At 52.3% G+C, this 25,018-nt stretch overlaps 1 protein-coding gene across 6 annotated transcripts in view; it reads left to right on the forward strand.

Annotated features, from left to right (window-relative positions):
- The window catches only part of LOC140398169 (centrosomal protein of 164 kDa-like), a 321,180-nt gene that overhangs the window by 173,412 nt on the left and 122,750 nt on the right, over nucleotides 1–25,018 (forward strand). For 5 of the 6 annotated variants that reach the window (XM_072486508.1, XM_072486509.1, XM_072486512.1 and 2 more), the window contains one exon: nucleotides 5,288–5,362. The exons of the other annotated variant lie outside the window; for it this stretch is intronic. In XM_072486508.1, the coding sequence (XP_072342609.1) occupies nucleotides 5,288–5,362 (75 nt within the window). The remainder of the gene's footprint in view (nucleotides 1–5,287; nucleotides 5,363–25,018) is intronic. 6 annotated transcript variants of the gene reach the window in all.

Here is a 25,018-nt window from a genome sequence, read left to right on the forward strand (position 1 = left end):
CCGGTAGCGAGTTCCAGGCACCCACTACCCTCTGTGTAAAAAACTTGCCTCGTACATCTACTCTAAACCTTGCCCCTCGCACCTTAAACCTATGCCCCCTAGTAATTGACCCCTCTACTCTGGGGAAAAGCCTCTGATTATTCACTCTGTCTATGCCCCTCATAATTTTGTAGACCTCTATCAGGTCGCCCCTCAACCTCCGTCATTCCAGTGAGAACAAACCGAGTTTATTCAACCGCTCCTCATAGCTAATGCCCTCCATACCAGGCAACATTCTGGTAAATCTCTTCTGCACCCTCTCTAAAGCCTCCACATCCTTCTGGTAGTGTGGCGACCAGAATTGAACATTATACTCACAAGTGTGGCCTAACTAAGGTTCTATACAGCTGCAACATGACTTGCCAATTCTTATTCTCAATGCCCCGGCCAATGAAGGCAAGCATGCCGTATGCCTTCTTGACTACCTTCTCCACCTATGTTGCCCCTTTCAGTGACCTGTGGACCTGTACACCTAGATCTCTCTGACTTTCAATACTCGTGAGGGTTCTACCATTCACTATATATTCCCTACCTGCATTAGACCTTCCAAAATGCATTACCTCACATTTGTCCGGATTAAACTCCATCTGCCATCTCTCCGCCCAAGTCTCCAAACAATCTAAATCCTGCTGTATCCTCGCACAGTCCTCATCGCTATCCGCAATTCCACCAACCTTTGTGTCGTCTGCAAACTTACTAATCAGACCAGTTACATTTTCCTCCAAATCATTTATATATACTACAAACAGCAAAGGTCCCAGCACTGATCCCTGCGGAACACCACTAGTCACAGCCCACCAATTAGAAAAGCATCCTTCCATTGCTACTCTCTGCCTTCTATGACCTAGCCTGTTCTGTATCCACCTTGCCAGCTCACCCCTGATCCCGTGTGACTCACCTGAGGAAGGAGCAGTGCTCCGAAAGCTAGTGTTTGAAACAAACATGTTGGACTTTAACCTGGTGTTGTACTGTGCTCACCCCAGTCCAACGCCGGCATCTCCACATCATGGATATCTGCCAGGGTATCCCAACTTGGAACACTGGTTTTAGTTTGTTTTAGTGTGGGGAGACAAGTGAAACCCCAGTGAGAATAAACAGCCCAGTCATCTTATAACAATTATTAAAGATTATTTATTAAAGAAAAGACTAATGTACATAAACAGAACTCCTCTACTTTCATGCTATGAAGATGTATGAATTACTAAACACACACACAGCTTATAAAGAATACCCCTTGCTCCAAAATGCATCTACAATACCTGAACTCCGTAAGACTCCGTAAGAAAATTAAATAACCAGGGGAAATAGCAAATGCGCTCGTGGTAATTTACCAAATTTCTCTGGGGTGGTTCCGGCAGATTGGAAAACAGCAAATGTGACGCCACTGTTTAAAAAAGGATGTAGACAAAAGGCGGGTAACTATAGGCCGGTTAGCTTACCTTCTGTAGTGGGGAAAATGCTTGAATCTATCGTGAAAGAAGAAAAAGCGAGATATCTGGATAGAAATTGTCCCCTTGGACAGACAGAGCATGGGTTCATGAAAGACAGGTCATGTTTGACTAATTTAGTGGAATTCTTTGAAGACATTATGAGCGCGGTGGACAATGGGGAACCGGTGGATATGGTGTATCTGGATTTCCAGAAGGCATTCGACAAGGTGCCGCACAAAAGGCTGCTGCATAAGATAAAGGTGCATGGCGTTACGGGTAATGCATTAGCATAGATAGAGGATTGGTTAACTGACAGAAAGCAAAGAGTGGGGATAAATGGGTGTTTTCTGGTTGGTGATCAGTGGCTAGTGGTGTGCCTCAGGGATCAGTGTTGGGTGTGCAATTGTTCACAATTTACATAGATGATCTGGAGTAGGGGACTAAGTGTAAAGTGTCAAAGTTTGCAGATGACACTAAGATGAGTGGTAGAGCCAAGTGTGCAGAGGAAATTGAAAGTCTGCAGAGGGATACAAATAGTTTAAGTAAGTAGGCAAGGGTCTGGCAGATGGAGCTCAATGTTGATAAATGTGAGGTCATCCATTTTGGTAGGAATAACAGCAAAATGGACTATTATTTAAATGGTAAAAAATTGCAGCATGCTGCTGTGCAGAGGGACCTGGGTGTCCTTGTGCATGAATCGCAAAAAGTTGGTTTGCAGGTGCAGCAGGTAATGAAAAAGGCAAATGGGGGACATTCTGAATTCTCCCTCCCGTGTACCCGAACAGGCGCTGGAATGTGGCGACTAGGGGATTTTCATAGTAACTTTATTGCAGTGTTAATGTAAGCCTACTTGTGACAATAAATATTATTATTATTAGAGGGATGGAGTTTAAAATCAGGGAGGTTGTGTTGCAGCTAGTGCTGGTGAGACTACACCTGGTGTACTGTGCACAGTTTTGGTCTCCTCACTTGAGAAAGGATGTACTGGCACTGGAGGGCGTGCAGAGGAGATTCACTAGGTTGATTCCGGAGTTGACAGGATTATCTTGTGAGGAGAGACTAAGTAGACTGGGACTATACGCATTGGAATTTAGAAGAATGAGGGGGATCTTATAGAAACATATAAAATTATGAAGGGAATAGATAGGATAGAAGCAGGGAGGTTATTTCCATGGTAGGTGAAACTTGAACTAGGGGGCATAGCCTCTAAATAAGGGGGAGCAGGTTTAGGACTGAGTTGAGGAGGACCCTCTTCATCCAAATCTGTGGAATTCCCTGCCAGTGAAGCAGTCAACCTCGTTAAATATTTTTAAGGCAAAGATAGATAGATTTTTGAACAGTAAAGGAATAAAAGGCTACGGTGTGCGGGGATAAGTGGAGCTGAGTCCACAAAAAGATCAACCATGATCTTATTGAATGGTGGAGCAGGCTTGAGGGGCCAGATAGCCTACTTCTGCTCCTAGTTCTTATGTTCTTATGTAAGTCTGGGAAACATCTTTTCCTGGTCCAGTGAAGATATTTAAAATTACCATTATGAAGGTTTGCTCCACACCCATGTCTCATGGACTTGGAGACTTTGTTTCATGTAAACTTGACTCTAAGCTGCTAGCTGGAAAACTAGCCTTCAGGCTTGGTGGCTGGAAACTGGCTTGCCTGCTTGCTTCTGAGACTGCTAGATGTTAACTGCCCTCCCTTGCTTCTGATTGTCCTGGCAATTATACCTTTAGTCCTCTTTGATTATGCCTGCTGTATATTCAGCTGTCTTCCCGTGTCAATTTCCTTTGCTACACATTAGCATATATATACCTCATTGAACTACCCAATCGTCTATAAGCCGTTTCTCCTCTTAAAATATTCACAATGATTTATTATCTAAACGACCTTCTAATCTAATTATTGGGAGAGACACATCTCATTTGGGGTCATTTGAATGCTGACTACTGCTGTCTCCAGGCAGATTTCTACCTGTTGCTGGAACATCTCCCATCCTATTATGTCTTGTTCACTTTGTTTACTGCGGTTGCTAGGCCAATTCTTGACAGATCCAACAATAACAGAAGTTCTTCCTTGGTTATAATTGGGGATTCACATATTTAGGAGAATTGTGTCTCCCTTCTGATTTGATGAACCCTGACTAATTGGTTAGGGGTGAGTTTCATTCTTGATCAAACAGATAGGTACGTTTCAGCTGCCCTGATGCAGCTATTTAAATTTGTCTAAATTACCCGTAGCCTTCTATTGGCCAGGCAGCATCCTTGATAACAACAGCTACAGTGTTGCTGATCTAGCTTCCTCAGGTAAAGGCTGCTACCTGAGAAAAATAAGATAAATTATCTAAATGAAAGAATAGCTATTAAATGAAATACTTGCTTCAATATTATGTATTTAAAATGTTTCAAAATAGTTTTGAATTACAACCTATTGTGACAGATGTTATTGCAGCAAGCATTTTGCATGTAACAAAAGTTTGCAACCAGTAAAAATCAATTGATTGGTTTTGCTAATGTTGGCTGAGGGAGAATTATTGACCAGGGCCCCGGTGCATTGGAATCTTCAACATATAAGTCCATAAGACCATAAAACATATGAGCAGAATTAGGCCACTCGGCCCATCGAGTCTGCTCCGCCATTCAATCATGGCTGATATTTTTCTCATCCCCATTCTTCTGCCTTTTCCCCATAACCCCTGATCCCCTTATTGATCAAGAACCTGTCTATCTCTATCTATCATCCAGCTGAACACAAAGATGGGGTCCTGATTCACGCTCTCTGAAGGAAGGCTCCTCCAGCAGTGCAATATGTGTTCTTACTTCATCCTGAAATTCTGGAATGGGATGTGAAATTACCGAGAAAACAGACAGATATGCTGCCCCATCCACTATATTATGCTGAGCAGAGGGAGATGGCCTATCTGTGCATATTGTACTCAGTAAAAGCTTGAGTTTGATGACACAAATCGCATTTGGTTCAGCAGAAGCTATTCATCCACTGGTGGCATTGTGCAATGGACTAACTGTGAGCAGAAGGGGGTAATTTTAACATTTCTTCGGTCCTTTCCATTGAAAAGAAAAATCAGGCCAGTTGTAAAACAGGATGATGATTCAATCCCATTATTTTCCTAAAGGTCTGGCTGAGTTTATTATTCTCAATATCTAGCATAACATTTGGGGAAAAAAAGGCAACAAATACATTCATCATTTAATTATGATCTAGTATTAAGATGCGTAAGTATTTTAATTGCAAAGTCCTACCATGCGTTTAGCTTTCCCTTTAGCGAAGTTCCTAACTTTAAATGAAAAATGAAAATGAAAATCGCTTATTATCACAAGTAGGCTTCAAATGAAGTTACTGTGAAAAGCCCCTAGTCGCCACATTCCAGCGCCTGTTCGGGGAGGCTGGTACGGGAATTGAACCGTGCTGCTGGCCTGCCTTGGTCTGCTTTAAAAGCCAGCGATTTAGCCCAGTGTGCTAAACCAGCCCACTGTATGAAGGCGGAACAGTGCGTAACATTGCTGCGTCACAGCGCCAGGGACCCGGGTTCAGTTCCGACCTAAATTGCCCCTTAGTGTCCAAAAGGTTAGGTGGGGTTACTGGGTTATGGGGATATGGTGGGGGCTCTTTCAGAGGGTCGGTGCAAACTCGATGGGCCAAATGGCCTCCTTCTGCACTGTATGTATTCCATGATTAGGCAATTCATAAGTTTTAATTTACCTCTGATTGTATGATGTTGAAAGTACCTCCAAGGATCAGAGAAACCGTAAATGAAAGCTGCTTATTATGTACCCTTTAAAATTAATCCAACTTTAACTTGTCTACAGGAATCTGAGCCCAGTCAACAACTTAAGGATCTTCTTCAGGCATCCGAGGACTTGGATGAAAGTGATACAAATTTTGTAAGTTATCTAATGCGCAAAGTGTCAATGTTACGTTTTCTAGCAAAGGTACCAATTGGTTGCATTGCTCAGTGTGTTGTAGTAGGAGACAAGACAGCACTAAGGATTTTTCACAAGCTGAGTTCTGAACCTCAGCCATCTCATTTGCAACCCTCTGCCACAGAACCCGCACCTTCATGAGAGGAGGGGTGAAATTTGGAGAACGGGATTTTTTTAAATTTCAGAATTGTATTAAAAAATTGCATTCCGTTGCCATCCCAGAAATCCTCGTGCTCATACTTATCATTCTTTATACACCAAAACAACAGGCACTGAGCTGCTACCTTACAGAGCTGGAGGACTGAATGTTAACAGAGGAATTGTAGTTCAGCACAGTTACAAATTGACCATGATTCTGTGACGAGTGATTTCTTTTTTAAACTGGAGATATCCTTTGGCTTATAGTGCATTTATTTTGTTGAAAACCTAATTGATCGATAACTGAGTCAGCCAAAGCTCATGAAATGAACATCATTGACATTCTTGTAGTTGTCAGGAAAGCTTTTATTTATGTTGTGGATTTGATCTGTCTGGCCAGCACAGTGATCAGATAAATACTTGCACAAGGATGTCTAGCTGGCCAACTTGCCTTCGTAGCCTATAGCTGGTCAGCAGTGAAATACAAGGCAGTAATATAAACTCAATCGAGATGTCCTTGTAGTTTCATAAATCATAAGGGACGTCATTCTCCGACCCCCCGCCGGGTCGGAGAATGGCCGTTGGCCGCCGTGAATCCCGCCCCTGCCCCCGCCGAAGTCTCCGAAGGGAGAAAAGTCGGCGGGGCGTTAATGGCGCCGCTGCCGCGGAGAATGTCACGGGTCTGCGCAAGACAGCCGATTTTCGGCCTGCCGATATTCTCCCTTCCGGATGGGCCGAAGTCCCGTCGACGTGATGACCGTTCACGTCGACGTCAATCAAACCTCCTTTTCATCGGCGTGACCCGGTGCTCCAGGCTCACGCCGACCAGCGAGTGACGGCCTGGGGGGTTGGCTCTGGGCAGGAAATGGCGTGGCCGCAGACTGATTGCGTGAGGAGAGGTGTGTCTCGGCTTGTGTGTGTGTGCGGCGGGGGTGGTTAGAGTAGGCTGGGCTCCGGGGGAGTGCCGGGAGGGGGTCCGTGCCGGGGTGGAGGTTGGGGGTTGTGGAGGGGGTCCGTGCCGGGGTGGAGGTTGGGGGGGGGTCCGTGCTGGGGTGGAGGTTGGAGGTTGGGGAGGGGGTCCGTGCCGGGGTGGAGGTTGGGGAGGGGGTCTGTGTCGGGGTGGAGGTTGGGGGGGGGTCCGTGCTGGGGTGGAGGTTGGGGAGGGGGTCCGTGCCGGGGTGGAGGTTGGGGGGGGGGTCCGTGCTGGGGTGGAGGTTGGGGAGGGGGTCCGTGCCGGGGTGGAGGTTGGGGGTTGGGGAGGGGGTCCGTGCCGGGGTGGAGGTTGGGGGGGGGTCCGTGCTGGGGTGAAGGTTGGGGGTTGGGGAGGGGGTCCGTGCCGGGGTGGAGGTTGGGGGTTGGGGAGGGGGTCCGTGCCGGGGTGGAGGTTGGGGGGGGGGGTCCGTGCTGGGGTGGAGGTTGGGGGTTGGGGAGGGGGTCCGTGCCGGGGTGGAGGTTGGGGGGGGGTCCGTGCTGGGGTGGAGGTTGGGGGTTGGGGAGGGGGTCCGTGCCGGGGTGGAGGTTGGGGGGGGGGTCCGTGCTGGGCTGGAGGTTGGGGGTTGGGGAGGGGGTCCGTGCCGGGGTGGAGGTTGGGGGGGTCCGTGCTGGGGTGGAGGTTGGGGGTTGGGGAGGGGGTCCGTGCCGGGGTGGAGGTTGGGGGTGGTCCGTGCTGGGGTGGAGGTTGGGGGTTGGGGAGGGGGTCCGTGCCGGGGTGGAGGTTGGGGAGGGGGTCCGTGCCGGGGTGGAGGTTGGGGGGGGGGTCCGTGCTGGGGTGGAGGTTGGGGGTTGGGGAGGGGGTCCGTGCCGGGGTGGGTGATGGGAGGGCAAATGAGTTGGTCCACCTGGCCAGGTGCCAGCCTCCAACAGTTGGACCCATGCGGTCCATGCCACCTGGCTGGGGGGAGGAGGGGAGATGGGCAATGATGACATGTCGTCGTACCCCTCCCCCCCACCAGGCCGTCATGTTTTCAGACCATCCAGCGATGTTGGCCGCCGTGGTGGCAGCCGCTCATGTCTATGTTGCCCTGGATGAGGAGGAGGAGGAGGAGGAGCGTGCCAGAGAGGCGGCGCAGGCTGCCGCAGAGGGGCAGGCGGCAGCCGCCCAGGCTGGAGGGACACCTGACCGACAGGACGAGGAGGGGGAGGAGGACGTCGTGGCCCTACGGCAACGGAGGCACCCGAGGGCGCCCCGTGTGTACCGGCCCCGGCAGTCATACCAGGACCTCACGGACCGGGAATGCAGGAGGAGACTCCGGATGAGCCGGGAAACCGTGGCACACATCTGCCACCTGCTGGCACACCTGTCACCGCGTGGCACTGGCGGGGGACACCCTCTTCCCGTGTCCGTCAAGGTTACGGTGGCCCTGAACTTTTATGCAACGGGGTCATTCCAGGCACCGAGTGGGGACCTGTCCGGCATATCGCAGACATCGGTGCATCGGTGCATCCGGGCAGTGACAGATGCCCTTTATGCCATGGCGCACCGCTACATCCGCTTCCCCGTGGACCGGGCCAGCCAAGATGCCCGGGCCGTGGGCTTCTCTGCCGTTGCCGGGTTCCCCATGGTCCAGGGCGCGATCGATGGGATGCACGTCGCCGTGCGGCCACCTGCAGAGAACAGGGCCGTGTTCACTAATAGGAAGGGGACCTATTCAATGAACGTACAGGTGGTCTGCGACCACCGCATGATGATCCTGCACGTCTGCGCCCGTCACCCAGGCAGTGTACACGACTCATTCGTGTTGTCGCGGTCATCCATCCCCGGCATGTACGAGGGACGCCATCCCCGGCTGAGGGGCTGGTTGCTGGGCGACAGGGGCTACCCATTGCGATCGTGGCTGATGACGCCTATACGGAGGCCACGCAATGAGGCGGAGAACCGCTACAATGATGCCCATGTAGCGACAAGGGGAGTGATCGAGAGGTACTTTGGCGTGCTGAAGATGCGTTTCAGGTGCCTGGACCTCTCTGGGGGCGCCCTCCAGTATCGGTCAGATAGGGTCGGCCGCATCATTGTGGTGTGCTGCGTCCTGCACAACATAGCCCAGCAGAGGGGCGATGTGCCGCAGGCAGAGGAGGGCGGAGTGGAGGAGCAGCAGGAAGAGGCCCAGTCCTCCCCAGATGAGGGGGATGGGGGCAATGGTCAGGGCAGACGGGGGAGACACAGGCGGGTGGCTGTCCACCGTTACCGGCTGGCCCAGCGGGCACGGGACAGACTGATAGACGCCCGCTTCACTGACTAGATGGGCGTGGGAATCGGGTAGTATGGCCACAGACCGCACACCATGACAACAGCCGACCACCCACACCCCCCACCCATCCACCCACCCAGCACCCTCACCCCCCTCCCCAACCCCACACACCCCACCCGCATGCACACCACCCCCCCACCCCCAATTGCCGATCCACCGGCGGCACAACGGGCCGGGCTCACCCAGTTGCGGGTGGACGCGTGTCTATCGCAGGCCATGGAGGATGATGACAACCCGCCTCCGATGAGCTCCTGGCTCTACATCGTTGGACTATGTCTGACCCATGGCCACAGTACCACCATCCACCCGGACCATCCCTGCATGCGGCTGTGACACTGCAGCGCACGGTCCCGTCCTCTGCCCGGGGGATGTTGATGGCGGCCCAGGGAGAAGGGGGCAGACTCACCTGGGGCTGAGGTAAGACCACCCGTCACACACACACTTGCGCTCAACGTACATGACACGCCCGCACACTTTGGACAGAGCACAAAGGCAGCTTCGGTAGGTGTAACATTGACTTTAATAACCAAAGGAGTTCATGCACGTGCCCTAGCCCCTAAAACTCATCTGTGCCCTGCACCTGTGCCAACTTACTCAGTGTCTAATTGTTTGGCCTTACGGGCCCTTTGACTACGTCTACGTGGTTCCCCAGACGGTACAGCAGAACTGGAGGTGGACTCCTGTGATTCCTGCCCTCTGACACCGGATCCCTTTGGCGGCCGTTTCCTGAGGCGTCCTGGCCTAGATGGGCCAGGCTGCGGCCCGGGCGACTGGGATGGCGAGCTGCCAGCCTGTCCTGCCCGTTGCCCACCCGATGCACCTGGGACGGAAGGGGGGGAGTCCGAGGTGTCGCGGTGTACCGGGACCTCCCCTACAGAGGGAGCCGGGACGGACCACACCACCTCCTCCTCCCTCGGGGTGCCCGATGGCCCCCAGGCCTCTACATGGGTGGGGGATGCGAACGGACTGGCCATCCGACGCGCCCCCGACATCTGGCGCTGCCAGTCCTGGAGGCCCGTGCTGGTATCGACAGGGGTCTGCAGGTTTGCAGCCATGGAGCCCAGGGGGTTGTCGAACCCTGTCTGCGACAGTGCGACGCCAGCTCGCACATGGCCACTGGCGCCGATGCCCTCAGCGATGGCCTGCTGAGACTGGGCCATGGCCTGCAGAGACTGGGCCATGGCCTGCAGAGACTGGGCTATGGCCTGCTGAGACTGGGCCATGGCCTGCTGAGACTGGGCCATGGCCTGCTGAGACTGGGCCATGGCCTGCAGAGACTGGGCCATGGCCTGCAGAGACTGGGCTATGGCCTGCTGAGACTGGACCATGGCCTGCTGAGACTGGGCCATGGCCTGCTGAGACTGGGCTATGGCGTTGAGCGCCTCTGCCATCTGGCGCTGGCACTGGCTCATGGCCTCCTGTGAGAGGGCAGCCATTTCCTGGGCCACAGGCGCCGCCTGCACGGAAGGCCCCAGGCCTCGCAAACCGTTCCCCATGTCTGACACCGTCGCACCCATTGCCTCCACCGCGGACGCCACCCGTGCGGTGTCAGCCTGGGTGGCACGCATGACCGGGACCACTCCCAGCTCCTGGACGCGGGTGGACTCCTCCACCTGCGACCGCAGCCGCCGCAAGCCACCCGTCACCCTATTCGCTCGTCTCCGTGTCGGTGGTTGCATCGGATCTATGTGTGGGTGTGGTGACTGCAGGAACCCGGGATCCATCTGGGCGGCAGATGTTCGCTTGGCCTGGGCTGCCCTCCGACCGCCCGGTCCCTCTGCTGCTCCTACCTCCACCTGCTGTACCGGGACGGCTGTGTTGTGCGCACCAGTGAGTGTACCAGACGCCTCATCACTAAAGTGCCCAACCGTGGTGAGTGTTTCTGCGATGGTGGAGGGTGTTGGTGACAGCAGTGGCGTTGTGTCGTGCTCTTTGTCCCACTCTGAGTCCATGGCACTTTGGGGTGGGGGTTCGTCTCCACCCATCCACTCTGAGTCACTGTCCGGTATTTCGTCTTCCCGGGTAGTGCTGTCCCGGGTAGTGCTGTCCCGGGTAGTGCTGTCCCGGGTAGGGGTGTCCTGGGTAGTGGTGTCCCGGGTAGGGGTGTCCTGGGTAGTGGTGTCCCGGGTAGGGGTGTCCTGGCTCGGATGTGACGGGGGCCTGTGGCTGCCCCCCTCATCGCTGGGTGGTCGCTCCCGCACGTGACGGGGGTGTCGTCTCCCTGTTGCTCCAGGTCTCTCCGTCTCCCGTGGTCTCCGAGGGGCAACCTGCGGGCGTCGCATGCTGGAGGGTGCGGGCCTCTCCGTCTCCCGTGGTCTCCGAGGGGCATCCTGCGGGCGTCGCATGCTGGAGGGTGCGGGTCTCTCCGTCTCCTGTGGTCTCCGAGGGGCATCCTGCGGGCGTCGCATGCTGGAGGATGCGGGTCTCTCCGTCTCCCGTGGTCTCCGAGGGGCATTCTGCGGGCGTCGCATGCTGGAGGGTGCGGGTCTCTCCGTCTCCTGTGGTCTCCGAGGGGCATCCTGCGGGCGGTCTGCATCTGCGGGGATGGGTGCCTGGACGTTTGGTCCTGCGATACACAATGAAGCATGCATGGTTAGACATCAGGCAGTGATCAGGTGATACGGGGGAGGGGGATATAGGGGAGGGGGGATATGGGGACGGGCTGTTGGTGGCTCACTTGCTCGTGGGGCCCCGACCTCTGCATCAGCAACCTCCCGGTCCTCAGGTCCGCCAGCCAGTTCCAGGGCCCTTTCCTCGTGTACGGTCAGTGGCCTCTCATCAGCGGGCCCTCCTCCAGTCCTCACATGCTCCCTATTGTTGTGTGCGCGCTTCTCCTGTGGGGGGGGGGGGGGGGGGGTGGCAGGGGTAAAAGGCAACAGTGTTAGGCAGGTATATGAATGCACGCCATCGGTTGCGCGTGCATTGCAGAGGTTAAGGTTAGGGCTGGATTCACTTGGGGATATGGGGGAGGGGGGATATGGGGGAGGGGGGGATATGGGGGAGGGGGGGATATGGGGGAGGGGGGATGTGGGGGAGGGGGGATATGGGGGAGGGGGGATATGGGGGATATGGGGAGGGGGGGATATGGGGGATATGGGGAGGGGGGATATGGGGGATATGGGGGAGGGGGGATATGGGGGAGGGGGGATATGGGGGATATGGGGAGGGGGGGATATGGGGGAGGCTCACCCTGCCTGCTCTGACGAGGTCGTTCACCTTCTTGTGGCACTGTTTGCCTGTCCGTGGTGTTAGGGCCACAGCGGTGACGGCCTCTGCCACCTCCCTCCACAGACGCCGGCTGTGGCGTGGGGCAACTCTGCGGCCGTGCCCGGGATACAGGGCATCCCTCCTCTGCTCCACCGCGTCCAGGAGCGCCTCCACATCGCGTGACTCGAACCTCGGGGCTGAGCGACGGCCAGCCATCAAGTCGGGTGTTGCGGTCGGGTGTTCCGGTCGGGTGGGGGGGAGCTGCGCGGCCTTATGAGCCGTCACGCCGTGCAGCGCGTATGACGCTGCACGGCGTGAACCACTGCGCAAGCGCGGATCCCGTTACGTCGCTGCTAGCCCATTTCGGGCCGCAGACTATCGGCCCATTTTTATGACGTGACGCAAGTGGGATTTGCGCCGTTTTTTGCGCCGATCGGCGGAGTTTCCGCCGATAACGGAGAATTTCGCCCAAGATCTCTGCTCAGATGACTTACAGCGTGTGTTAGAATCTCAGTACAGTGACCACCACTATACTGTGGTCTGCCACACTGACTAGCTCTTTTCAGTGCTTTTTTTTTTAATGACATCTTTGCATTTTAATCGATTTGTGTGATGAATTCCTTCGTCAATGGGTTTCAAATTTTAGCAAATCACTTATTAACTTACTGGAAATAGGAATTATTTGCTTTCTAATTTATGCAAACCCCCCACCCCCGAACATTCAGATGGGTTGGAGTCGAAGGTGTACAGAATCATGTGATTAATACCATAGTATTGCATTCGTTTGTGCAAGTATTTATCTGATCACTGTGCTGACCAGGACAGATCAAATCCACAACATAAATAAAAGCTTTCCTGACAACTACAAGAATGTCAATGATGTTCATTTCATGAGCTTTGGCTCATTCGTTTTGATAGCGCATAAAGAAAATGGAGTGTGTTTGTGTGGTATGCATATGGGGCGGGATTCTGCCGTAATCGGCAGGGCGGGCAACTCCGGCGGGAAGGAGTGGCGTGAACCACTCCGGCGTCGGGCCGCCCCAAAGGTGTGGAATCCTCCACACCTTCAGGGGCTAGGCCCGCCCCGGAGTGGTTTGCGCCCCGCCGGCCGGTGGGGAAGGGGCTTGGCGCCACACCAACCGGCGCCGAAGGGCCACCGCTGACCGGCACATGCGCGGGAGCTCCAACGTGTGCTGGCGTCATCCCAGGCGCGGGAGGGTTTGTCTCCGCATCGGCCATGGCGGAGGACCACAGCAGCTGGTGCGGAGGAATAGAGTGCCCCCACGGCACAGGCCCGCCCGCGGATCGTGGGCCAGGCCACCGTGGTGGCACCTCCTGGGGCCAGATCCCCCCCGCGTCCCCCCGAGAACCCCGGAGGCCGCCAGGTCCCACCGGTAAGGACCTCCTCCAATTTACACCGATGGGACTGGCAAAAAAAACGGGCGGCCATTCGGCCCATCGCGGACCAGAGAATCGCGGGGGTCCCGCTGCCAACGGCCGCCGACCGACGCGGCGCGTTTCCCACCCCCGCCAAATCTCCGGCGCCAAAGAATTCGGCAGCCGGCGGGGGCGGGATTCACGCCGCCTCCCAGCGATTCTCCGACCCCCCGCCCATGATGTCTGAGCACAGGTTCAAGCTCCGGGGCCTATTATGAAATAACTCCCCAGCACTTCTTTGGCTGGCACTTGAAAGTGACCCATTTGACAAGATACCAAAGGGATAACACCTGTGAACCTTTACTCTAGCATGAATCAATTCAGGTACATTTTGCAAAGGGAATAATAGGGGAAAGTGTTTTGCTCCATAATTCTTGAATTGCAAAGAAGCTTTCAAGCTACTTCAATAAAAGCTGGATGAAAATGTGCTCAATTAATCTAAGGACGCTTAATTTTGAATTGTTGATGGCTATATTCTGCAGGTGCTTGTTTTAAAAAATGTCAGTACCCACGGGACTGTGCCCAATTTTAAGCAGACAAAATTAGCAGGACTGATCCCTCGACCTGCTGAAAATGAGCCTTTTTGAATATCTTAATATCCTGGTCTAATTTCACCGCAGTCCTTTCATATTCCACATTTGATTGTGCAGCAAAATGAAGCCGGGGTATGCAATTAAATCTGTTTGAAATGCAGAAGGTGTAGACACACAGCAGAAGAAAAGAACTTAAGCCCCTCTAACATCTGTTCCACTCTGCAGGAAGTGACATTGCCACCTGCCAATGGGAGAAGACCACACCACTTCTCTGTTGTTGGGAATGCATAAAAATATTTGTAAATACTAACGAGTGCTCTGTCAGGCTGCATACAAAGCAGTGTGGTCAATTGGTGATGATTCATATCAGTTTTATCTTCCTGGCTTTTTTGAGAGCATGGTCAGCTTATCTTGACGCTGATATTTGGAGACTAAGAATTCATTTTTAGGACAAATTTTCTCTGTTTCTCTTTATCATAAATGTGCATCGTGTTTCATTTCTCATTTAAAAAGGAATAAATCATAGAAACAGGAAAAAAACAACAGAACAGAAAATTTGTATATTGATGAGGATAAGAATACATTGGGTTTTTACATCTTTCTCAGACTGGTGCATTAAGATATGAGCAGCAGGCTGCAAGGTCACATGTTTCATTTCCCATACAGTAATTTCCAATCATACTTGTGCAGTCAGGGAGAGATGCTGGGCTGGAAACTAGCTGCCTACCCCACAGTGCTGCTCACCCTGGTTCACTGCCTGAAGGGCATGATGGAAATCTGAAACGAAAACAGAAAATGGTGGAAGTACTCAGCAGGTCTGGCAGCACCTGTGGAGAATGAAACAGAGGCTAATGTTTCAAGCCAGCAACCTTTCATCAGGATGGAGAGAGTGGGGTTAATGGAATATGTTTTTGTCATTTTTTTTTCTTTCTTTTGATTCAGTGCAAAAATCCAATTGTCTTCAGCATTCCTTTGGGAGTGGATTAACTTTAGTTTAAACTTGTCTGATAGTAAATCCGAGTTAATAATCCGAATGCCGAATTAATTTGGAGCATGCAGCTCAGTGCTTAATCACTCAACTTGTACAAGGTTCTAATTAGATAAAATTATAATATTAACACATTTATGGATTAAATTCTATTTCCTGCATTGTGCATCATTAAAGGTTAGGTGTGTACACTTCACTGTCTTTGGCTTTAGTTCAAGAGGTGGGTATGAAGAATACTCATCCACTGCTGTTAGCGTTAAGAGGTCTGCTTTCACAAATACCAAATGGTGATTTTGTCCGCTGGGCATTGCAGAGAAGGAATTTCAAGTTGCTGTGGAATGTATAGCAGTCAACTTTTCTTAATCTTAACTACCTCATTCCAGAATTGTTGATAATAAATGAGTTGTGAGTGTTGTCAGGTTAATTGCCATTAAATATATTGATATGGAGATGCCGGCGTTGGACTGGGTGAGCACAGTAAGAAGTCTTACAACACCAGGTTAAAGTCCAACAGGTTTGTTTCGAATCACTAGCTTTCGAAGCACTGCTCCTTCCTCAGGTGATTAAATATATTGACACAGTATTGTGAAATTCATTTCCTGTTTGATTAAGTCGGGCAACAATAGATAGCAGCTGATTATGGGTATAGCTGTTTAAGCTCAAAACATAAGACATTCAGCAAGGGAATTTATGTCTTCTTCCGTCTTTAGACCCCTCACATTTTTCAGCTACATGCTGCTCTTCAGCGACAGTATCCCAAAACACAACCGTCTCCACAAGTAAAGTTCTACCTCGATATCACCAATGGTGACTCCTCCACTGTCTGTAAAATGTCAGACTGACGTTCAGTGCTAGATGAGCAGATACTTTATCCAATTAAATATTGAGAAGACCTGAACCAGTACCAAAATCTGAACTTTGGCCCTAAGCCTTAATTTTCTTTGCTGACTTTGTCCCTCTGCTGAACCAGACAGTTTTGCAAGAATATAAACATTAAATGTTGGAAATACTGAGCAGACCTGGTAGCATCTGTGAAGAGAGGAACAATGTTAAGAGTTCAAGTTGATGACCTTTCCTCAGAATGTTCATAATCTTGATGATGAGCTCCCAACCCGTATCTGCACCATCATTGAGACCACTTGTTTCCAGCTCCATTTTTTTTATTCGGATGGTGGGGGTGGGAGTTATTGTTTGATTGTGAGGTTCACACTCGACCCGAAGGCTGCAGCTGACTTAGTGTGAATGGCTATGATGTCACCAGGAATGGATCAGTCAGGCAGGAGTTCAGGGTTTGGATGATGGTCTGCGTTGGTTGGCGACAGTCACAATTTGATCTGTTCCTCATGTTCCACTTGTGGGCTGTCCTCAAGCAGTTGGGGGTCATCTAGATTTTTTTGTGGAAGGTCAAAACCTGAAACTTTTCCACTTGGGCCAGTTACCAGGTTGCGTTTATTGATGTTTCCCATCAAAGAGGAGGGTTGCCATCGAGTTGCCGGCTGGCGACAGTTTGTAAGGTTCCAGAGGAACTACAGGATTTCAGACAAGTGCATCGGACTTTTTTTTAGGTTTTGTGTCAATGAAAATGCTTCTTTAGCAGTCTGCCATTGGTGTTCTTTGAGGAAGATGTTTTCCCTGCTGACGTCAGCAAGTTCTTATACAGGAAACCAGTCAAGCTGTGTTGATGTCAACATCCCAGAAAATAATCCTCAATGCTTACTGAAGGTGGATATTTCCACGTTTGTATGATGGCACCTGAGCCCAGATGAGCGGCGTTACTCTGCTGTTGGGTAGATCAGGATGAGTAAAACAGTGCATTGTGTGTTGGCTCAGCTGCTCCAGGTGGGACCCGACCGTTTAGAATTGCTTCACTTTCGGCTTGACCTTGTCTTTTGGAGGTGCTGCTGGTAGGTCAATGTACAGTGAAGGGTTATGCTGTCGTATTTTGACATTGGATCATAAGTAAGTGGTTGGCCACGATATGGCCGTGAAGTTATTTCATAGCCTTTGGGTTGTTCAGTAAGAAGGTTGAATTGATAATCTTGGCCATGTTTGATCAAAGTCTCTATTTTCTGAAGTCAGCTTCCAGAGAACATAGATCTTCAGTGTTTTCTCAATGTCTGGATCGCCATGCCAAGTTGTCAGTATATGCAAAGAGATATGACTTTCTAGGAGGGAGGTTACTGTTGTATATGTTGAAGAGAGCTGGTGCAAGGCTCCCTGTGGGAGCCTGATGGTGGTTATGTGCGGGCAGCTGATTTGATCTCCAAGGTGCGCGTGGAACTGCTGGTTGCTGCTCATGATTAGTTGTAGGATTTGAACACAACAGATGACTTTGATGAGTTTCTGTACATGTTTGTACAGCGCACTGTCATAGGCACAGGATATGTCAGCAAAGGGGGTTCCTGTCTTCAAGTTTTTCTGGAAGCCAGCCTCAAAGTGTGAGGTCAATGTCAGAAACCAAAGAGAAAATGCTGGAAAATCTCAACAGGTTTAGCAGCATCTGTAGGGAGAGAAGAAAGTTAATGTTTCGAGCTTTGATGACCTTTTGTCAGCTTGCCTCACTCGAACTCTGTCTTTCTCATGAGCGTTTCCAGTCTCCACATTCAAATAACTCACCTTGGAATTCTCTCCAACCTGGACAGCTTCAACAAGAATTCCCCATGAAGGTTTCAGTTTCGCCTTCAGAGATTCCTTTCCTCTAGATCTCCGTGTACACTTAAACTTCCCCTTCCAAGCATAATTTCAGATCTGTGACCATGTCAAACAGAAAACCATGCTTCAAAGGGTACTTTAGCCCTCACGGCTCACAGCATGGAATCACTGACCTTTGGCTGCCCTCCTGGATCTTCTGGGCTTCTCTTGAGTCCACTTCAAGTCTGTTTCTTGCAGCTCCATCTTTACTTTGGAGCTTATTTCTCTGTAACCTACTTTTAACTTTACTTATCAAGACTTGGACCTATTTCAGAATCCTATCCTTTTCCCTTAACTTGGAACTTCCTTCTAGGTCTTCTTTCCCACTCCCTGCTTTGAGACCTTCTTCTTGGTTTGGGGGCCTTCTCCTTGACCTCCCTCTCCCTGGGATACCTTCTGTGCAATGGCGCTCATCTTCAGGAAATCTGACCTGCGGTTTCGTACTTTTTCACTTTTCTTCTTTTTCTTCTGCACAGTGTGCAGGACAGTTCCTGCTGAAGAATGAGAAAAAACCTAACTGCTCATGTGCAGTCATTTCTCGACCTTGCATGAAAGTCCCGAGGAATACAGGGAACTGTAGATCTTTGCCTCCAAACTTCCAATCTCCGTCTCATACTTAATTTTCTTGGGGTTTGTCATTTTTAATGTGTAGTCATTGCTGTTATTAGGTAAATGTGGAAATCAATCCGCATACATCAAAGTTCAACAAAAAACAGCTGGATAAATGATTAGAAAATCTGTTTTGGTGGAGTTAGTTGAGCTAAATGTTAATTAAATGTTGGACTGGAAACCAGGTGAACTCCACTCTTCAAACAATGCAATGTTTGACTTTCACCCAGACAGGTAGATGGTGGGGGGGGACACACACCTTGGTTTAATGTTTTATCCAAAAGAAAGTATGTCTAACAAATGCAACTTTACTTTACTACCTACTGAATTTTCATTCTGCATTGTGTTATTCTAGTTCTGGAATGGGGTTTGTCCTCTCACTCTTCTGACTTGGCAAGAGTACAACTGCACCAAGATGACAAATTATCATAATGCCTCACTTCCGGTTGCGGCTATGCGGAGCTAAGTCGCACGTTCGGCAGCTCCCGCTAAAAACGGACTTTGGGGCTCTTTTCAGGGCCCGCAACGGCGCTTGTTCGATGTTTCCCGGTGTGGGGAGGTGATAGCAACATTCCCCCGATAGTGTATGGAGCGGACCAGGAGTGGGGCGATTTAAAAAGTGGCATTGAAGCAAAGAAAGGTGCGAGGGAGGAGGACCATGGTGGCGGCGGGCAGAGAACAGGCAGCGTGGAGGCAGTGGGCGCAAGAGCAGCAGGAGCTTCTCCAGCGCTGTTTTAAGGAACTGAAAGCAGAGCTGCTGGAGCCAATGAAGGCTTCAATCGATAAGCTGCTGGAGACCCAGACGGCCCAAGGGGCGGCGATCCGGGAGATCTGGCAGAAGGTCTCGGAGAATGAGGACGAGATCCTGGGCCTGGTGGTGAAGGTGGAGGCGCACTAGGCGCTCCACAAGAAATGGCAGGCGAGGTTCGAGGAGATGGAGAACCGGTCGAGGCGGAAAAACCTGCGGATCCTGGGTCTCCCGGAGGGGCTGGAGGGATCGGACGTGGGGGCCTACGTGGTCACCATGCTGAATTCGCTGATGGGAGCGGGGGCCTTTCAGGGGCCCTTGAAGCTGGGGGGGGGGGGGCCCACCGAGTGCTGGCGAGGAGGCCCAAGCCCAGCGAGCCGCCGCGGGCGGTGCTGATGCGGTTCCACCGGTTTGCTGATCGAGAGTGTGTTAAGGTGGGCCAAGAAGGAGCGGAGCAGCAGGTGGGAGAACGCGGAGCTCCGGATCTACCAGGATTGGAGCGCAGAGGTGGCGAAGAAGAGGGCCGGTTACAACCGGGCGAAGGCAGTGCTGCACAGGAAGGGGGTGAAGTTCTGTATGCTGCAGCCGGCGCGTCTGTGGGTCACCTATAAGGATCAACACCACTATTTCCAGTCCCCGGAGGAGGCGTGGGCCTTTGTTCAGGCCGAAAAACTGGACTCAGACTAAGGGTCGGAGATGAGGGGTCGCGGTGGAGGGATGGTTGGGGGTTGTTGGGTTGTGTTTTGAGGGGGGGTTCTTTGTTTTTTGGGGGCAGATTGGGCATTGTTTTAATTAGGTCCGCCGGGCGGGCTCGTGGGGGGGGTAGGTAAACTGCTTGGGGGGTTGATGGTCGGTAGGGGAGAAGGGGCCCCGCGGGGGGAGGAGGGGGGGGGGGGCAGGCCTGAGTTGGGCGTAGTGGGACCGTGTCTGTAAAGGGTGCTGCGCCAGGGGAGGCGGGGACGGGCGAGTGGAAAGCGCGGGCTTTGTTTTTTTCCCGCATTTAGGGCTGAAGGGGCGGGCCGGAGCTGGGAAGCGCTGGCCTTTTCTCCCGCGCTGGGAGCGGAATGGATGAGATCCCGCTGGTGGACAGGGGGGGAGGGGAAGTTCCACAATGGGGGGGGGGTCGATGGAGCAGCGGGGGTGGCCGGTGTCAGCAGTAGTCAGCTGACTTACGGGAGTGCAATGGGGGGAGCAATGCAGCTAGGGGAGGACCTAGCTGGGGCGGCGAGGGGGGTGGGAGACCGGGTTGCTGCTGGAATGGCCAAGGGGGAGCTGGAGTTGGTAGAGGAGGTCGGGGCGGGAGTCTGCCGCTGTGGGGAATGGGCCGTGCGGGGGGCGTTGGTACGTGGCTGGCCTAGGAAGGGTTATGGCTAGTCGGCGGGGGAGGGGGGTGAGTAGCCCCCTGATCCGGCTGATAACCTGGATTGTAAGGGGACTGAATGGGCCGGTCAAGCGGGCCCGGGTGTTCACGCACCTGAAGGGGCGGGAGGCGGATGTGGCCATGCTTCAGGAGACGCACTTGAGGGTGGTGAATCAGGTAAGGTTGAGAAAGGGGTGGGTAGGGCAGGTGTTTCATTCGGGTTTGGATGCAAAAAATCGGGGGGTGGCGATCTTGGTGGGGAAGAGAGTGTCGTTCGAGGCGTCGAGCATTGTGGCAGACAATGGCGGTAGGTATGTGATGGTAAGTGGCAAGCTGCAGGGGGAGCGGGTGGTGTTGGTCAATGTATATGCCCCGAATTGGGATGATGCGGGGTTCATGCGGCGTATGCTGGGCCGGATTCCGGACCTGGAGACAGGGGGCCTGATAATGGGGGGGGGATTTCAACACGGTGCTGGACCCGGCATTGGATCGCTCTTGGTCTAGGAGGGGCAGGAGGCCGGCGGCGGCCAAGGTGCTGAGGGGGTTCATGGACCAGATGGGAGGGGTGGATCTATGGAGGTTTGCGAGGCCGGGGGCCAGGGAATTTTCATTCTTCTCCCATGTTCACAAGGCTACTCCCGGATTGACTTTTTTGTCATGAGCAGGGCGCTGTTTCCGAGGGTGGAGGATACGGAGTACTCGGCGATAGCCATTTCTGATCATGCTCCGCACTGTGTGGACCTCGAGTTGGGGGAGGAGAGGGACCAGCGACCGCTGTGGCGCATGGAGGTGGGGTTGCTGGCAGACGAGGAAGTGAGCGGGCGGGTCCGGAAGTGTATAGAGAGGTACCTGGAGGCTAATGACACTGGGGAGGTGCAAGTAGGGGTGGTCTAGGAGGTGCTGAAGGCCATGGTCAGAGGAGAGCTGATCTCCATTAGAGCACACAAGGAGAGGAGGGAAAGGAGAGAGAGGGAGAGGTTGGTGGGGGAGATGGTAGCACGGTAGCATTGTGGATAGCACAAATGCTTCACAGCTCCAGGGTCCCAGGTTCGATTCCGGCTTGGGTCACTGTCTGTGCGGAGTCTGCACATCCTCCCCGTGTGTGCGTGGGTTTCCTCCGGGTGCTCCGGTTTCCTGCCACAGTCCAAAGATGTGCGGGTTAGGTGGATTGGCTATGCTAAATTGCCCATAGTGTCCAAAATTGCCCTTAGTGTTGGGTGGGGTTACTGGGTTATGGGGATAGGGTGGAGGTGTGGACCTTGGGTAGGGTGCTCTTTCCAAGAGCCGGTGCAGACTCGATGGGCCGAATGGCCTCCTTCTGCACTGTAAATTCTATGATTCTATGGTGAGGGTGGATAGGAAGTACCCGGCGGCCCCGGAGGAGGGATTGCTTAAGGCGTGGCGTAGCCTCCAGGCTGAGTTCGATTTGTTGACCACCAGGAAGGCGGAGGCGCAGTGGAGGAAGGTGCAGGGGGCGGTATATGAATACGGAGAAAAGGCGAGCCGTATGCTGTCGCACCAGCTTCGGACGCGAGAGGCAGCTAGGGAGATCGAGGGAGTCATGGATGGAGGAGGGAACACGGTGCGAAGTGCGGTGGGTATCAATGGGGTCTTCAGGGACTTCTACAAGGAACTGTACCGGTCTGAGCCCCCACTGGAAGAGGGAGGGATGGGTCGCTTCCTCGACCGGCTGGGGTTTCCAAGGGTGGAGGAGGGGCAGATGGCGGGGTTGGGGGTGCCGGTTGGGTTGGAGGAGTTGGTCAAAGGGATAGGGAACATGCAGGCAGGGAAGGCACCAGGGCCGGATGGGTTCCCGGTTGAATTTTATAAGAAGTATGCAGACCTGCTGGGCCCGCTGTTGGTAAGGACCTTTAACGAGTCAAGGGAAGGGGGGCTCTGCCCCTGACGATGTTTAGAGTCCAGGTGGCTAGGAGCTGGGGGACCCTGCATAAGCTTAACTTCACGAGGCTGGTAGAGCAGATGGAGGAGGAGTTTAAGAGGTGGGACATGCTGCCACTCTCCCTGGCGGGTAGAGTGCAGTCAGTTAAAATGACGGTGCTCCCGAGGTTTTTATTCCTGTTCCAATGCCTCCCCATCCTGATCCCTAGGGCCTTCTTCAGGCGGGTTAACAGGAGCGTTATGGGGTTTGTCTTGGCGCAGAAGACCCCGAGGGTGAGAAGGGTGTTCCTGGAGCGGTGCAGGGATTTGGGGGGGGGGGGGGGGGTTTGGCGCTGCCTAACCTCTGTGGGTATTATTGGGCCGCCAACGTGGCAATGGTGCGTAAGTGGGTGATGGAGGGGGATGGGGCGGCATGGAAGAGGCTGGAGATGGCGTCCTGTGTGGGCAAGAGCCTGGAGGTGCTGGTGACGGCGCCGCTGCCGCTTCCTCCAACGAGGTACACCACGAGCCTGGTGGTGGGGGCTACCCTCAAAATTTGGGGGCAATGGAGACGTCACAGGGGGGAGGTGGGGGCCTCGGTGTGGTCCAGATTTGGGGGAACCACCGGTTTGTCCCGGGGAGGATGGATGGAGGGTTTCAGAGCTGGCACAGGGTAGGTATTAAAAGGATGGGGCACCTGTTTGTGGACGGGAAACTCGCGAGCCTGGGTGAGCTGGAGGAGAAATTTGGGCTCCCCCCGGGGAACACCTTCAGATATATGCAGGTAAGGGCATTTGTTCGCCAGCAGGTGGTGGAGTTCCTACTCTGCTGCCGCCTCGCGGGGTCCAGAACAGGGTGCTGTTGGGGGTGTGTGTTGGAGAGGGAAGGATCTCGGCAACATATCAGGTGATGCAGGAGGAGGAGGAGGCCTCGGTGGAGGAGCTAAAGCGTAAATGGGAGGAGGAGTTGGGTGAGGAGATTTTTGAGGGGATGTGGGTGGATGCCCTGGGGAGGGTGAACTCTTCCTCCTCTTGCGCGAGACTCAGCCTCATACAATTTAAGGTGCACCATTGGGCTCACATGACCGGGGCAAGGATAAGCCGGTTCTTTGGGTGCGAGGACAGGTGTGCTCGATGCTCAGGGAGCCCAGCAAATCACACCCACATGTTCTGAGCCTGCCCAGCACTGGAGGACCTTTGGAAGGGTGTAGCGAGGATGGTGTCGAGGGTGGTAGGTTCCAGGGTCAAGCCGGGCTGGGGGCTCGCATTATTTGGGGTGGCAGAGGAGCTGGGAGTGCAGGAGGCGAAAGAGGCTGGTATTCTGGCCTTTGCGGCCCTGGTAGCTCGGCGAAGGATTCTTCTTCAGTGGAAGGATGCGAGGCCCCCAAGCATGGAATCCTGGATCAGTGATATGGCGGGGTTTATTAAGTTGGAGAGGGTGAAATTCGCCTTAAGGGGATCGGTACAAGGGTTCTTCAGTTGGTGGCAACCGTTCCTAGACTTCCTGGCAGAACGTTAGAAGATGGTCAGTAGCGGCAGCAACCGGGGGGGGGGCGGGTTGGTTTGTTTTTCTTCAGTTGGTGTGTATATTTGCCTTTGTGTTGATGAAGGCTGTTAATTTATTATTTATGTATACGGGGGGGCGGGGGGGGGGTTTGTTCTTTTCTTTCTGTATTTTGTTGTTGATATTTTGTGAAAATTTGAATAGAAATTATTATTTTTTAAAATGATCATAATGCCTAATGCCAACAATACTTTTGTCGCCTTCTCCCATTTGATGTCAGTGTTTCTGCAACACTTAATTTTGCACTAGCCTCAGCTCTCAAACATTTGAAAGACAGAAACGTTATAAATCATTGTGCAACTGCAAAAAATGAATCCTGCACCAGTCCAGCAAACAGTGTTAGCTATAGGCTTTTCGATTACAATGTTTTGGATGTGAGTTTTATTTTTTTATTTTTCGTTTTACAGTTCTAAAAATATATGTAAAATACACAAATACTAACCTTGCTTTGGGATAAAAAAATACTATGATCCTAGGCTTTTCATAAACCTAATCCATGTGTCTGTATTGCAACTGTGGGAAATCTTTCCAAGGTAGTGAGAATGCTAACCACGTTGGGTTTTCAATGTGTTAATGTCTCCTCTGTGTGCTATGAAATATAACAATGTAGATTCTGTTGCCCTTCAGGCATGCTACTGTATGCGTAATGGTAGCCCATTCTTTCTTTTATTGTAGCTTTCTCTTCATCTGCCATGCAGTTAACATTATCTGACAATCATTTGAGGACTATAATAACACTTCACTGTAAACTTATGAATGACTAGATCATTTTTGCTGTTCAAGGTTCAAAGGATACATGATGTTTATGGGCCAGTCGGCTCCCTCGTCCTCCTCATCATTGTCGATAAATAAGATATGCAAGTCTCTCCACACATCTTTTGACTTCAGTGAAGCTAGCCTGAGGAAGCAAATATAATTTCTTGGGAATTAGAAGGCACATCAGCCCCTCTTTTCCTTCCCTACCAACAGCCATCTTTCTTGACAACTAAGAGGATATTTCTGATGTGGTTCTGGCTGAAAACGTTTAATTTAGAAATTGCTTCACTTTCATAGAAAAATCTACTGATCTGCCATTGCTTTAAAATTAATATCCGAAGGTATGTCTGACATTCTGTAGGACTCTGGGTGCACTGATTCCAAAAGGTGTTGGTTGGGGAGATGTAGAAAAGATGTCTCCCCATTTGGGGATAGAAGGGGTGTGTTGAGGCTTGTCTGGA

Source organism: Scyliorhinus torazame, chromosome 21, assembly GCF_047496885.1.
Source record: "Scyliorhinus torazame isolate Kashiwa2021f chromosome 21, sScyTor2.1, whole genome shotgun sequence".
Lineage (NCBI taxonomy): Eukaryota > Metazoa > Chordata > Chondrichthyes > Carcharhiniformes > Scyliorhinidae > Scyliorhinus > Scyliorhinus torazame.